This window comes from Panthera leo, chromosome B1 (genome assembly GCF_018350215.1).
Source record: "Panthera leo isolate Ple1 chromosome B1, P.leo_Ple1_pat1.1, whole genome shotgun sequence".
Classification (NCBI taxonomy): Eukaryota; Metazoa; Chordata; class Mammalia; order Carnivora; family Felidae; genus Panthera; species Panthera leo.
The window spans coordinates 119,510,552-119,526,403 of record NC_056682.1 but is presented as its reverse complement, the minus strand read 5'-3'; the positions used below and the strand labels follow the sequence as shown (position 1 = coordinate 119,526,403).

At 42.9% G+C, this 15,852-nt stretch overlaps 1 protein-coding gene across 2 annotated transcripts in view; it reads right to left on the bottom strand.

Annotated features, from left to right (window-relative positions):
- SLC39A8 (solute carrier family 39 member 8) overlaps positions 1–14,945 on the bottom strand; it is an 80,373-nt gene extending 65,428 nt beyond the window's left edge. Inside the window, exons 1-2 of one of the 2 annotated variants that reach the window (XM_042935817.1) lie at positions 14,757–14,945; positions 13,531–14,009 (exon numbers count right to left, since the gene is read on the bottom strand). In XM_042935817.1, coding sequence (XP_042791751.1) covers positions 13,531–13,749 — 219 coding nt within the window. In that variant the 5' untranslated portion in view covers positions 13,750–14,009; positions 14,757–14,945. Of the gene's footprint in view, positions 1–13,530; positions 14,010–14,436; positions 14,570–14,756 lie in introns of those variants that run through there. The other variant, XM_042935816.1, reaches the window with a different exon arrangement.
- Between the last annotated feature and the right edge of the window lie 907 nt (positions 14,946–15,852).

Here is a 15,852-nt window from a genome sequence, read left to right as displayed (position 1 = left end):
ACCTGAAAGTCATTTACCAGTTATTCACCTCTGAAGAGCCAAGTTTTCCAATCACAAGTTTCTCTGCTATGCCATGAAACTTTTCCACAATCAGTTCAGGGTGGCCCTGATACCACAAATAAGCTATACTAACACCAACTTTTCCAACTTGCCCTAAGAACTATAACTATAAGCCATGGAGAAAATCCAAGTCTAAATTAGAAAAAAAAAATTTTTTTGACAAAATTCAGAAATTAGAAGAAATAAAAGCTTTATTATTTCCTTCTCTGATGATATACAGGTTACACTTTAACATACTATTTCTTTTATACTATTTTAAAAATTTGTCTGCACCAAATAAAGGAATTGCTAGTTTGCCTCGAATCAAATGAGACATTTAGGTTGATTTAAGAAGTTATTTTAAGGGCGCCTGGGTGGCTCAGTTGGTTGGGCATCAGACTTCAGCTCAGGTCATGATCTCACGGTCTGTGAGTTCGAGCCCCGCGTCAGGCTCTGTGCTGACAGCTCAGAGCCTGGAGCCTGCAGCATATTCTGTGTCCCTCTCTTGCTCTGCTGCTCCCCCACTCATAGTCAGTCTCTCTCTCTCTCTCTCTCTCTCTCTCTCTGTCTCAAGAATAAATAAAACATAACAATTTTTTTAAAAAGTTATTTTAGTATGTTAGTATAAAATTTGGTGTTAAAATGTTGGAGCTATTCATTCATTCAACAAATATTTTCTGAATACCTACTAAATGCCGGATACTATGCTAGTTACAGAAAAAGAGAAAGTGATTGAAATGAACCCGATCCCTAAACTCCGAGGTCTTACAGACTATTGCAGGGCTTAGATATAAATATAAATAACTATAGTATGGCCTGGTAAGTGTTAGGGTGTGGAGAAAGGATAATTAACCCACCTGAAAGTATTGGGATTGTCAGAGGCTTCCAAGAGAAAGCAATTATCTAAGTTGAGATGTGAAGGAAAAAGGAGAAATAAGGTTGGAGAAATACAGGGGTAGGAATATATACTGCAGGGTCTTGAATATCAGGTGAATTAGATTTTATTCTAACAGTAATAAGAAGCCATTTAAGGAGGGTGCAATGATCAAATTTGCATATTAGAGATGAAATCTGGCAGGAATGTGGAGCATAGGAAGGGACACGGGGCAAGACTGGATGCAGTGGCAGCAAGAGAAACAGGGCAGACATGTATTGAGCACTTGCAGCATGCCAAGCACATGACAGAATGGCAAGATACAATAACTCATTTAATCTCCACAACAATCCCATAAAATAGGTAAAATTATCCCTATCAGACTAAAGAGAACCCTGGAGTTTAGAAAGATTGAGTCAGAACCATGTTGACCTTACTGTGACAGGACTTATGTGCATTTGCAATAAGGGGGTAGGGGTTTCAAGAATAACATCCAGTTTTTCGACTTAGTCAACCAACCAAGCAGACGGCGATGCTGATCACTGAGACTGGCAGAATGGAATTACCAGGAGGCTGTGATGGAGAAAGGATAGAGTTGATGAGCTCCATCTGGATTAGGTTTAGACCTGCTGAGCTGGGGACGGGAGAGGACTGCACATCAATCGGCAACAGGATGTGCCAGGCTAAACCTCAAGAGAGAAATCTGGACCCAGCCAACCCCCTTAGGGAGCATCTACAAACAGGTGAAAACTTCAGTCGGAGGACAGATGGACATTATGTGGAGGGAGTGTGTAAAATCAAAAGGAAGAGGACTTGAGGTAGAACCCTGAGGAACATCAATACTTAAAAGACGAGCAAAGAACACTGAAATTGAAAAGAAGCAGAAAGAGAGGTAAGAAAATCAAAGCACACATAGTCACAGGCAAGGAAAGGGTGTGTTTCACCTGGGAAGCGTCCATTGTATTTAGCAGTAAGAAGGTTCTGGGTGATGTCCTGTAGGGTAATTTCATGAAAGCATTAGGGACAGAGCCCACAGTGTGCTGTGGAGTGACTGGAAGGTGAGAAAATGGAATGGCAATTCAAATATTTCCACTGGCCCATTATATACAGAAAGCAGTGCATAAACACCGTGAGATATTCAGGGAATTCACAGCACAGGGGCCCCAGTAACATAGCATCTGCCCAAAACCAGCACAGTGGAGAAGAAACAGGCATTCAGACTTGGAATGTCTGTTCTCCAAGACAAATCTGGATACTTGGTGACTTTTGCCAAATGACTTATTTGTGTCTCAGTTTCTGGGCAAACTGGTATGTCTTAATTCTCCCCCAATACTGTTTTGAGTGTCAAATGCCAATAATCAGAAAATAACATTGCAAGGTTGAAAAATAGCTGTGAAGGAATTAACATCAGGTTTTAGAGCTAGCCCTGACTGTTGCAGAGACAACTTCAGCAGGGAAAAATAATAATAATAATAACTTTTTTCTTGTTTTCTGAACAAGAGTAATATCAGCAGAGAACACCTTCCTGCTTCAAACGATTGTACAGTTCCCAGTGACTTCAAGAAGCTCGCATCAATTCTACCTTGACATCCAGGCACATAGATGAAAGTAAGGGACACTTGACATTTCGGAAAATCAAGCAGCTCGTCCGTGGGATGATATTCTTCGGCACGAGGAACAAAATGGAAAGAGCATAGGTTTTGAAGTCCAGTGCCTCTGGAAAAGAATCCTCACTCTGCCACTTCTGAGCTCTGAATCTGAGTGACGTATTTATCCTAGCTAAGACTGGCTTTCCTCATGGGAATACCTAGAACTCTTATCCTGTGAGATTAGGAGGGTTAATGGGATGACGTATAAGGAAGTACCGAGCACAGTGTCTGGCACATGATAAGTACTCCATAAATGTTAACCTCATTCCTATTAGAACACAACCTACTTCCTCTCCTAGAGTGAAGGTCCTACCCAGAATATTTCTTTAACTGGCATTCATCCCACGATTAATAGAGCCGGGGCGCCTGGGTGGCTCAGTCGGTTGGACGTCCTACTTCAGCTCAGGTCATGATGTCGCAGTTTGTGACTTCAAGCCCCACGTCGGGCTCTGTGCTGACAGCTCAGAGTCTGGAGCCTGTTTCAGATTCTGTGTCTCCTCCTCTCTCTGCCCCTCCCATGCTTGTGCTCTGTCTCTGTCTCTCAATAACAAATAAACGTTAAAAAAAATTTTTTTTTTAAATAGAGCCAATGTGTAGCTTTTCTTATTAAGGTGTGTAGGTGAAGTAAGCAAAGACTATCCCTAAATTCTGAGATCTCTGCTCCTAAAGAAAATGGTAGAGCATCATGATTTGATATATAAAATCAATTGCCTGGTATCATCAATAGCATGCATTTTTTAACAAAAGAGGCTGTGTGTTTTCTAGCACACATGTTCAACATTCGCACGAAGCAGGATCTGTGACCCAACTCAGAATCAGCCTACTGATTTTATCATTCCCTTTCATACGCAGTTTGAGCTAACTCTCATGCCAAACTTATCCCAGGGAGACCAAAGTAGCCCCTGTTCTCTTACCTGCTTTCCAACTAACAAGGCCAGCTAGACGTGAAGGACCCTGGATTCTGTCCGCTTATAAAACCCATACAGAGATCCTGAAGTAAATCTACACTTAAAACCACAATTAGATCAATTTCTAGAAATACACCATGCACTCCCAACCATTCACATTTCAGTATGATGTAAATGCTGGATAAAAACAATACAACACAGCCTCAGCAGAACTCTGGAGGAGAAGAAATACTCATAACTTCAACGCACATTGAAACACTCAATATTATTTCTTTAGCCTATACACCAAAGGCTTACATTTTTTGGAATTTATCCCCAGTGTTTGATAAAAGGGAAGCAGAAGCAAACAGTCAAAGACTCTCTCAAGGTAAGAGCTGTCATGGAAACTAACACTGAAACCAAAGTCAATGGACTGACATACTTCCTACTGAGTTTTAGGACTGGCATATTTCTCATTGAACTTTTCATTTCGTTAATGCTTACTGTCTTTTTATAGCAGTGCTTTCCTCTGTAAGTTGACCGACACTAGGGTGCTCAGGCCTCCAGCGAAAGACAATTTTGTTAAGAACAGTTATCACTATATCAAGTAACACAGTATTATAAAGTATGCATTGAGCATATGTTCGAGCCAGGCATGACGCTAAATGTTCTACATGTATTTCTTTATTTGTTATTCATTATTTGGAGTAACATAGGTAATGGGAAAAAAATTTTATTTGAGTTACTACATATAATGCGCTGAAGATAGAAGTGCCTGAAATATAGTAATTGCTCAGTAAATGTTATTATTGTTTTTATATTTTAGTTCAAACAACCATCCTAAGAGTACAGTTCATTTTTTTTTTTCAGTTCACAGATGTAAAAACTAAGGATTAAGGAGGTTAAGGACTTTCCTGTGATTCCCCAGGTAATAAGTGACAAATTAGAATTTCAGCCCAGGTCTGTTTGATTCCAGAGGCCAAATTGTTAACCATTATGTTGTATTCTCTACTATAGTCAGAGATCTAAGAAGCTCACCAAATAAATCGATGACAACTCTGGATTATTTTTGAGCTATGTTCATAGAACTAAAGCCTTAGAGGCCTTATCAAGGCACACCTGTTTTTTGTTTTCTAGCCCTTCAGTTAGTCATAAAAAAAGTCAAGATATTAAATACTTGGACTTCCAAGGCATAATACTACTTTTCAGGTTAACACCTTTGATCTAGATTCACAGATTTTTGTTTTTGTTCTCCTTAAACTCCAGGCCAAGAAAAACAACAGAGGATCTTTGGAAGGAGACAGAAACCAACTGAAACAAGGCTCCATTCTGGAGATTTTCTATGCTCCCAAATCCCTCCATCACAAAGGTAATTCAATGATAGTTTCATTTCTTTATAAATCTCAAGACTCGGCAAACTCATTTGCCCCTGAAATAGACAACTGGGAATAGTTTGAGAATAAATGAATTAGCTTCAATTACAAGCAGGAACCTACTGTTATCTAGAGTTGGGAATGGGAAAACTTTCTGAAAACTATAGTTTCTTCGGTGGTCTACAGTTTAGTAACATTCTTTTTTTAAATAAATTGCATTGTAAATGACCCCAATATTAACTGTTTGCCCTTAGCAATATGGATAGTCCCTTGAGGAAATGCCACTCTGAATATAAGTGACTTACAAACTCTTATTACCAACCTCAATAAGCTGCCTTTATATAGGGCTGCTTCTCTTTTCCCTGAGGAATATCAATCCCTCTCAACCTCAGGCCTTATTTCCCATTCCTATTTATATTCCTATTCTTCTCCCCCAATCTCTACTACTATAACCAAAAGAAACTGATCACATAGAGGACTCAAATGTACATGAAATTTAGTGTACATTAAATTTAAAACCCTTAAGTTTAGAAAACTTAAAACAGTCATAGTTGAAAAACAATGGTTTTTTTTTTTAATGTTTATTTATTTTTGAGAGAGAGAGAGAGTACACGAGCGAGGGAGGGGCAGAGACAGAGGGAGACACAGAATCTGAAGCAGGCTCCAGACTCTGAGCTGTCAGCACAGAGCCAGATGCAGGGTTCAAACCCAGGAACTGTGAGATCATGACCTGAGCTGAAGTCAGATGCTTAACTGACTGAGCCACTCAGGCGCCCCAGCAATGGGTTTTTATGACAAGGAAATGAAGTCCCTGCACCTCAGCATATCCCAAGATAGGTATGATCAGGAAGCAGGATATGGCATGAATCCTGGGAAGCATAAAAACTGCAAATCTCCCCACCCAGCTACTCTACTGTGAGCAAGGAATAAAGATCTATCCCCAGTAAGGAGAAAAGTTTACCTCTGCCCTCTCCTGCTAACTGCAGCATTGACCTGCCTACAGCCAGAGTTAATCATTCTGCTCACCTACTCTTCCCTCATTGCTTCAACTCCTTCCTAGCACCTTGGCACAAACCACTTTCTGCAGCGCTGTGCAGCCAGCAAGGCAGTTGCTTCACAGGCACCTAAAGGAGGATCTACCCTCTCAACTGCCAGAAGAGAGAGTAAATTCATTGCCAGAATCCTTCTAGAGTAAAAGTGAAAACAGCACTGAAAGTTTTAACAGGAGGCATAGGTGTTTCTCTCCTACTCGGAGTCTATCCCTACAGGAAAACACAAGTTGATTAATATGCCTTTCAGAGGGAAGACTTAAAACTCAGAATTAGGAAAACTATTGCTGCCAAAATATTTTCTCCGAGAAAAATTCATCATATAAGAAAGAATCAAGGACAATTTCATTCTATAAAAGAATTCATGTTGTCCACAGGAAAGTCCATCCTGTGGTTAATAGTACGAGACACATTTGATACAAGCAGATGTTCAATCAACAAATATTTTAGAAACTGAACCAGATACGCAAACTTATCCAAAAGGAGTTACTGATTTGTAACTCCTCCCTGAAATGTTTCCCAAAATGATCCTTCACCCTTTTTTTTAAAATTTTTGTTATTGTTTATTTATTCTTTGAGAGACAGACAGACAGTGCGTGAGCAGGGGAGGGGCAGATAGGGAGGGAGACACAGAATCCGAAGCAGGCTCCAGGCTCTGAGCTGTCAGCACAGAGCCCGATGCAGGGCTTGAATTCACGAACGGTGAGATCATGACCTGAGCCGAAGTCGGTCACTCAACCAACTGAGCCACCCAGGCACCCCCTTCACCTTTGAAACTAGTAGCACATGCTGGGGCGCCTGGGTAGCTCAGTCACCTAAGCACCCAGCTCTTGATTTCAGTTTAAGTCGTGATCTCACATAGTGGGATTGAGCCCTTCATCAGGCTTCACATGGGGCATGGGGCCTGCTTAAGATTCCCTCTCACCTCTCTCTCTGCCCCTCCCCCGCCCATTCTCACTCTCTCTCTCTCTCTCTCTCTCAAAAATTAAAAATAAGAAAAATAAACTAGTAGCACATGCTATCACCAGTCTTCATATGACAGTTAACCACAGACAGCCTAGTGATATCTCTCACCATATTTGCCTTAGCGATTACTTAACTACGCAGTTTGCCTTGTATACCTTTCACATCTTATTTATTTAGATTATAAGCTCTCTGAGGAAAAGGACTCATTATCACCACTGTAGTTTCTATACTCTTGGCACAGTTCCCTTCAAGTGACTAAGCAATGGATAAGCTGATAAGTGATCAATGATGAGTAACTTCTACTCACAATTCAAAATCTGAGGTAATACTGGCCCAGGGTAGAGAGAGTATGATTTCCAAGACCATAATTCAAAAAATCCACTATCCCATAGTGTTGAGGATTGACTGAGGTTCTACCACTTCCCATGTGACACCAGGTGAGTTACTTAATCTTTCTGTACCACGTTTTTCTCATGTGGAAAATGAAGATAATAATGGTGCCATTATCGTAGGGTTGGGAGTATGAAATGTGAAAATACAAATAAACTGGCTAAGAGTTATGGCACATAGTACAAGACAAATAAATTCCTAGACACAATTATTTATGTTTTGTACAAAAGGGTCCATGTGACTCTTAGAGTAGTTAAATATGGAAAGAATGAAGGGCATTTTCCTGGACAGATTCCAATCATACCTGGCAAAGAAGCAAACTAAATTCTTGACATCACAGTCAAATGAATTACGAGTGTCCTTCGTTTTCCCAAAACTTCCCAAATCAGGAAACAATGATTTAACTGTACTCTGTCAACTTAAATGAGAGTGATGTAATAGATCAGAATAGGTACATTGTCTTAAAGGAAAAGCAACCAGAGACCTAAATGCAACCTCGCCCTCTGTCCCGCCCTTCATTTCTCACCTGAACGAGCAGGCTGGAAGGCATTCCTAGAAGACTTACCCCAGCCATTTCTCAGAACACAAAAGCCAAAAGAACAGATGCTCTTTCTCTCCTCCATTCATGTCAGCGGTTCCCACAACCTCCCTCTAACCTCCATCTAACCTACCATGACCCCCACCCCAGGAAAAAGTACAATAGAACAAACTATGCATACAATACATATGTCATGAACACACACACACACACACACACACACACACACACACCACACACACCACTAGCCAGGCCATCCACTGAAATAAAAGGCCTACAGTTACCTCACTGCTTCTCCCTCTGGCATCATTAGGCCAGAAACTAATGAAGGAAAAGATTTAACAATAGTTAAATGACACAACAGGCAAAAGATTGAAGTAGAAGATATTTATTTGGGGGCACTTTTATTGCCTGCTTTTCTGCAAGAGGTAGGGTCTTTATGCTACCTCCCGACTATCTCCAGGCCCACACAGTCATTACATCTCTTGCAAACCACCACAGACTCCTCCTTCATTCTGTCTTGGCCCGACCCAACACATTCCACACTCTCATGCGGAAGGATTTTCTGAAAACACAAGGCTGATCCTGTTACACTTTTGTTTGCAATTCTTAATTACACATGTCATGCTGCGGTGCATTGTGGTTATGTATGCATATGTCATACCTCCCTCAATATACTATAACGTCATGGGAAAGCCCAAACTATTTTACCTATATTAAACAATCTTCACTCATTCACTCAAAAAATAGGTAATACGTATGTGTTACGTACCAAGCACTACACTAGCCCCTAGAGATGAGTCAGATCCTTCCCTTAAATTTGTTTACAATCATGTGTGTATTGTAACTCATGATGTTATTTACATATTATAATATAATTGCAACATAGAATATATTATGATTGCATAGGCACCGATTAACATAGGATCATAGAAAGGTTCCTACTAAATGCTTGAGCAGATCAAGAAAGGCTTCTCAGAAGCAGTAACGTCTACACCGATACCTGAAGCATCAGCAGATATATAGGGAGAGCGAGGAACTAAGGGAGATCCATTAAAATGAGAATAGCGGCAAAGGACAAGCCTTGAGAAATACACAGGAACCAGATCATAAAAGGGGTTAAGCCACATTAAAGTGTTTGAAGTTTATCTTGAAGGAATTTAATTGTTTTAGTAAGATGAGTGATATGATCAGATTTCTACTTTAAACATGACCACCCTAATTAGAGTATAGTAGTCATTCAAGACCTCTGTTAAACACATGAAGAGTTAAATGTAATTAGCATAAAAAAAAAACTATTTCAGGAATTCAAAAAAGAGAGAAATCAGTGAGTCAGTGCTGGCTGTGATGCCCCAGAGAGGTTTTATGGAGGAGTTCAGCTAGGCTTTTAAGAACATATGATTTTGATAGGGTAATTCAAGGAAAAGAAGGACTTCCTAGTTGGAAACAGGAAGGGTACAAGGAAGATAATTAGCTAGGAAGTGGCTGTGCAAAAGTTTCAAGTGAATTCACAGAAGAGTGACTAGTTTAGTTAAGTGAGTGCCAGGTCTGGAGAGGTAGGATGACATCTCAGGGTCAACCTAGAGGCACAGGGCCTTGAATGCCAGACTCAGGATTTAAACTTCACCAGCAAAGAGAAGGCTCATGGCTGAGTTTTGAAAGGAGAGATGCATACTCCAAGTGTTGCATTAGGAAGATTGTATACTAATTGGAAGAGGTTTAAAAACAAAGTTCAGGGGGGCATCTGGGTGGTTCAGTGGGTTAAGCATCTGACTCTTGATTTCATCTCAGGTCATGATCTCGAAATTTGCAGAATCTAACCACTGCTAGGAATGGAGCCTGCTTGGGATTCTCTCCCCCTCACTCTCTGTCCCCCCCACCCCCGCTTGCACGCTGGAGCTCGCTCTCTCTCTCTCTCAAAATAAATAAATAAACATCTAAAATAAAAAACAAGGGGCTTCTGAATGGCTCAGTCTGTTAAGCATCTGATTTCCAGTCTGGTTATGATCTCGTAGTTCATGAATTCAAGCCCCACATGGGGCTCTGTGCTAACAGCTCAGAGCCTGCAGCCTGCTTCAGATTCTGTGTCTCCCTCTCTCTCTGCCCCTCCCCTGCTCGTACTCTGTCTCTCTCTCTTCCTCAAAAATAAATAAAACATTAAAAAATATTTTTTTTAAATACAAAAACAAACAAGGTTCAGGCAACTAGGTGTAGGAATGTGAAAGGAAAAATAAAAGTGGGAGTTTTCTGTGAGAAAAAAACAAAAAGTTAAGAGAGAGAAGTAAAACATAAGGTTGAGTGATGGATGAAACAAGTTCACCTCACGTGCCAAAGTCCCACACCCACTCCCTCGTTTCCAACACTCCTACTATCCCTCCCTGGGTGACTGATTTATCTGAAAAGAGTCATTTCCTGAAGCTTAGTGTTATCATTTGGAGGATGAGAGTCTTCCTTTTTATCATGCTGTTTAGGTAGTATCTACAGCTAAGAACTAGGAGGTGAGGTTTTTTTGAAGAGAAAATTAAAAGAAAAGAACACCTGGAGAATGAGAGTGAACACTGGAACAAAGAAAAGGTCCCACTAAGGCCATTCTTAAATCCCCTAAATCAAATCACCCAGGATATTCATTCAGTTGGGGTGCCCCTGCTTTTTTTGGGGGGGATAGTTTTGTGTATTTTTTTTTTGAGACAGAAAGTGAGAGAGAGTGGAGGAGAGGTAGAAGGGAGAGGAAGAGAGAGAGAGAGAGGAGAGAAAATCCCAAGCAGGCTCCACACCCCGCATGGAGCCAGATATGGGGCTGGATCTCACCAACTGTGAGATCATGACCTGAGCCGAAATCAAGAGTCGGACACTTAACCGACTAAACCACCCAGGCGCCCCTTGGGGTGCCCTTGTTTATTGTAGGAACTCCCCGAGATAGATCAGACTTACACCCAGTCATGGAGCCCCAGAGACTCATTCATGTCCCAGGTCCCTCCCCTCACTGTCTGGGTGGCCTATTCCACCTGCTCTTTATACCCCCAGTAACCATAAGCAGCAGAAGGAGAAACTCAATTGTTCCATTGTCTCCAGTTTAAACTCAGATCACTTTGGTCTCCCAAAGCAACAACTTAACTTAATAGTACTTAAGGATGTGGGAAAAAATATTAGAAAACCTTCCAAAATTGTCTAACCAACCTCCAGCATACAGTAGTCTATGACTTGAGAAAAGCCTACCTAAGAAACATCACAGCCCCCATCCAAAGAGCAATGCCATTTGTAAATAAATCTCTTAGAAGACTGAATAAATCCCTGGCTCATCAAAATAAATTCTATTTTCTCAGCCTTTTTCAAAGTCAGAAAGTCAAGCTTCTCACAACAAGCTCATGTATTATTTATTCTACTTCATTGTAGGTGAGGAAACTGAAGATGCATTCTTTTTTTTTTTTTTTAATTTTTTTTAACGTTTATTTATTTTTGAGACAGAGAAAGACAGAGCACGAACGGGGGAGGGTCAGAGACAGGGAGACACAGAATCTGAAACAGGCTCCAGGCTCTGAGCTGTCAGCACAGGGCCCGACGCGGGGCTCGAACTCACAGATCGTGAGATCATGACCTGAGCCGAAGTCGGCCGAAGTTGGCCGCTTAACCAACTGAGCCACCCAGGCGCCCCTGAAGATGCATTCTTTAAGACAGAGATAGTAATGGCTCTAACTTTTGTTCCAGACTGGATAGTGTCCTGCCAGAATGGATATGAATGCCAGCAGATTAACAGATTCTCAGGAATGGCATTTCATCTGTCACCATTTAACGGATGACTATTGTTTTCTTTAGGACTTTTTAGAACATCAAGTTGATGTGTGTTAGGCCTGACTACATGATAAACCTTCTGCAGCTTCCCTTTGTTTCCAAAGTAATTACGGGCTTCTTCATGTCTCTTTTTGATGCCCACGAAGGCCATAATGAAGGTAGTTAAATATGCAAACATGGAAACAAGAAACAAGGTGTCAATGTGCATATAATTTACTTATTGAGGCATCCAACTTACTCATAAACTGGGATCATACTGCTAATAAAGTTAACTGATTTTCCTAAATAATCTAGGCATATTTTCCAGTGTCTTTGCCAACAGATGGCTCAGGGGTCTTTTGTCACTTTATAATTAATCTACACCTCCAGACACTACAAGATAAGGAGATAATTTAAATCAAAACAATGTGTGGGCCACAGATATGCAGCTGCAAGTGAAATCCTGAAGCTTCTTTCTAAGCATATGACCCACCACTCCTACTCCTACCTAGAAATACTTTAGTCAGCTGTTTCCCCTAATTGAAAAGAAGAGACTACAACTAGACAAAAAGTACTGAGGAAGGTGTTTGCTTTATTTTCTGAAATATCTATATACTATGGAGGCATTTCAGTTTTCCAACATGTAAGTTCTCAGACACTAAACCAAATGTAATGTCATGCCAGAAATGGAACTACATATAATTTACTAAAGAACATAGGTAAACGGACCACAAAACGCTTCATGGTCAAAGGCAGGCCGCCCTCTGATACCCCATGGCACCAGAAAGTTCTACTTCTTGAATATTGTATATTTTAATTGAGGTAAGATATATCTAATAAAAAAGAATGCAAACCTACCTATAGTGGTATTAGCAAGGATTTTACTTGATTAAAGTTTCCGTGTCTGACATCCAAGATTAGATACATTGGAAAATGCTAAATTCCCAAGAGTGGAGAATACATAGTATGCAGTATTTCCTAAACATCTCAGAACACAAAAACTTTTTGTAACACAAACTAACACTGCCCATAAGTGACAAACACTAGGCAAAATACTGCACACTGCTATTCATCCTCAGTTGTTAGTGGAACAAGAGCAGAAGGGGAAAAAATCAAGGCACTGAGTTAACTGAATTTTTGGAAGTGGGGAGGAGTTTGGGGAGGATGCTGAAAGCACCCTTTGCCTACCTCATGGTTTTAAGAAATAATCATAGAATATTTATCATGGAAGCGACTAGGAATCTACAACAGCATCCTTTTTGAAATTTACTAATAGGTATGATCTTAAAATTCTCCTAGGTAGCTCATAGCTGTCCTTAAATCGAAGACATTACCAAATGCCTAGCTAATACTGTATATGTACTAAGAAATATATATATTTTTTATTTCGAACGAATATTAGAATCAAACGCTTGACCTGACAAATGACTGAAAACTAAGACTCAATCCAGTTCCGGCACCAACTGGGTATCCGATCTTGGTCAAGCCCTCATTGGTTTCCCTTTCTCTGTACAACAGACCCTTCAGCTCTGGAGGCCTCATGAAACCTACATAGGAAAGACAACTACAAAGTATCTCGTCAGCAGTTCTTAGCTGTTAGATGAGGGTGCACCAAGCAACTGTTAATGAGGGGCCAGGTGAGCCACTATCTTTGCTGGGAAGACTTAAGTACGCCGTTCCAATCTAAAAAGCATCTCATAAAGGTGCTTCCCCCCTCGACTACTTCATAAACTTTTCTATAAAATGTTATGACCACAAGCCTCTGACCTCGCAGCTCCTCAGGCGTAAAACTGCAATTTCTGGCTCCCTCAACAACACCAGCCCTTTAACCCTGGTTCGAGAAGCCCAGTGGGGTGAAAATTAAGTGCCGCCAATCAGATACCGCCCCGCGCTTGAAAAATGCCCCGAAAGTCTTCCTCCCTCGCTCTTCCCAAATAAATAGCGTTCCTACACAAATGGAAGTCCATGGGTGTCCGCGGACACTGGAAGGGCCGTACCTGATTGAAGTGCAGCTGCCCGGGCTCCGCGACACCTTCCGCGGGGGCGGCTCCCAGCTGCTCCAGCAGGCGCGCGAGCTGCGCCGCCGACAGGCTGCGATTCGCGCCGAACAGGCTCAGTACATCCTCGCTGAAGGCGAGCCCGGGCCCCGCCGCCGTCCCTCCGATGCCCGCGGCCGCCAGCAGCAGGAGCCCAGCCACCGCCCGGCCCGGGGCCATCCTGGCCGGGGCTGCCTTTCGAGGGCCTGAAACGGGCTGGAGCGCACGGGGACGCGCTGGGCGCACCTGCGCGGGTGCCCAAGAGCCCGCGCGCGGTTCAGTTGTCGGCGCGGGTCCGAGTCAGCCGTGACGCGGGCGCCCCTGGTCCTCCGCCGCCTTGGGAAGAGCCGCAGCCCGCGACCTGCGGGGCATTGAAGTGGCGGTGCAGCCGGGGGGCGGGGAGCGATAGGCACAGCGGGCCCCCGGGCCTCCTGGAGAGCCTAAGATAAAGAGGACAAAGGGGGACAGAGATAAAGGCCAGCGGGCCACCGCCGGCCAGCCCCGGGAGCACTGCGTGGCCCGAGCCCTCGAAGGCCCGGCCGGGCGTGGGGCCAACTGCCCCGGAGCCGGGTTTGCAAATGTCCCAGGATTTGCATAGTGTGGTGACACGCTCCTCCCGGATATAAAGCCCCAAACCAAGCAATTGCTTAGGAAGAACTAAAACCACTCGAACGGTAGAACCCCACCTCCTCTTCCTGTCTTGCTGCTAAATTCCCGTAAAGGAAACTTGGAAGGGGTGAGACGGGCAGTCCCCAAGGAGCTGCAGGAAACAGCCCCTTCGAAGTCCTGGGCTTTGCGTCTAAACGGGACCCTCCCTCTCCCAGATCTCTTCTCTGGGCTTGGCAAACTAGCCTGCTAACCTCTCACCTCGCCTGTCTGTTTCTGTATCTGCGTCTCTGTGTGTGTCCACGTGAGTCTCAGTCTCTTTCTTTCTCTCTTTCTCTCTCAACACTGTCTCTGGCTAGTCAGCTCTGAAACTCCGAGATCGGCCCTGCGCCCTTTACAGACAGATAAGAGGCGGGCCCTGTCCCCTCCTCTCTAGCACGTGGTGACACACACACACCCTCCCCTAGCCTGAACTCCCGCGCTCGTCCACGCCGGGGCGCAGGGCCGCTGGCCTTTCCTCTTCGTGTGCACTGCGCATTCCTCGTCCGACCCGGCTCCCCACCCGCACCCTGGGGGGTTACCTGAATGCCACGTCCCTGTCGGCGTCCCCAGCCTCCTTTCTGGTCTCGGTGATCTGTTACCTTGATGAAACCGACTTCCTAGAATAGAGTCAAGAGCCCCATGCATTGTCTAAGAGGTTAGCAGGAATTGCTTTTTTGTCTCACTTCGTAAACTCCGGAGGAAAAAAGGAAACCAAATCTCCAGCGTGGTGGCAGGCTAACTGAGCTTGCACTGCCCAAGCCGGCCCTTCCTGACGCCGCACAGGATATCCGCAGATCAGAATGAATGTTTGTTTGTTCAAATGAGGGTTCAAGAAAAGCTGACTTAGGTGTGAGGTCAACAAGTTTGTGCAAAGTGAAGGCGGTGTTTGGGGACAAAGGTTGTGTCTGGTGGATATAACTGTCCAGAAATAAAGTAAACCTTGATTCCCTGCTACATGGCTAAGTACAATAGGAAGAATTCATAGTGTTCTTGCCTTTCACCGGGGGGAGTGCACAGCCTCTTAAATCAGATCTTAGGAGACCCTAAGGGCAGAAAAAGGCAAGGAGATGAGGAATGGGACAAAATCTCTTCTCCCATGAGAAACTTAGATGTGAATGAGAAAAACAGAGACACAGAGAGAAAATTCCAGAAGGATGAGGATTTGGGTGGACATAACTGAAGAGCTATCATATGGAAAATGTTTAACTGTATTCTAACTACAGAGAGCAGAAGGCAGCAGTAACAGGGCAAAATTACCAGGAGGACGGTTTCTGTGAAATATAAAGCACAAATGCTTGGGGGGTAGTGATTGCTCCACAACTGAAGGTGTTTCAAACGCACAGGTAAGTGGTAGACAGATTCCTGCCTCAGAGGAATATCAGCAAAATGATCCTGATGCTGTGTCCCTTTCCATTATAAAAATCTATACATTTGTTAGTAATAATTTGTGAAATTACAGAAGGGCAAATATTTCACCCAAGGGCCAGAAGTAAATTCATGTCATAATTAAACTCTTAAATTACACAGATGATGGGATTCTTCAAGATTTTTATCAGATTCTTAAAAAAAAAAAAAGTTTATTTATTCAGAGAGAGAGTGGGGAGGGGCAGAGAGAGAGAAAGAGAGAATCTCAAG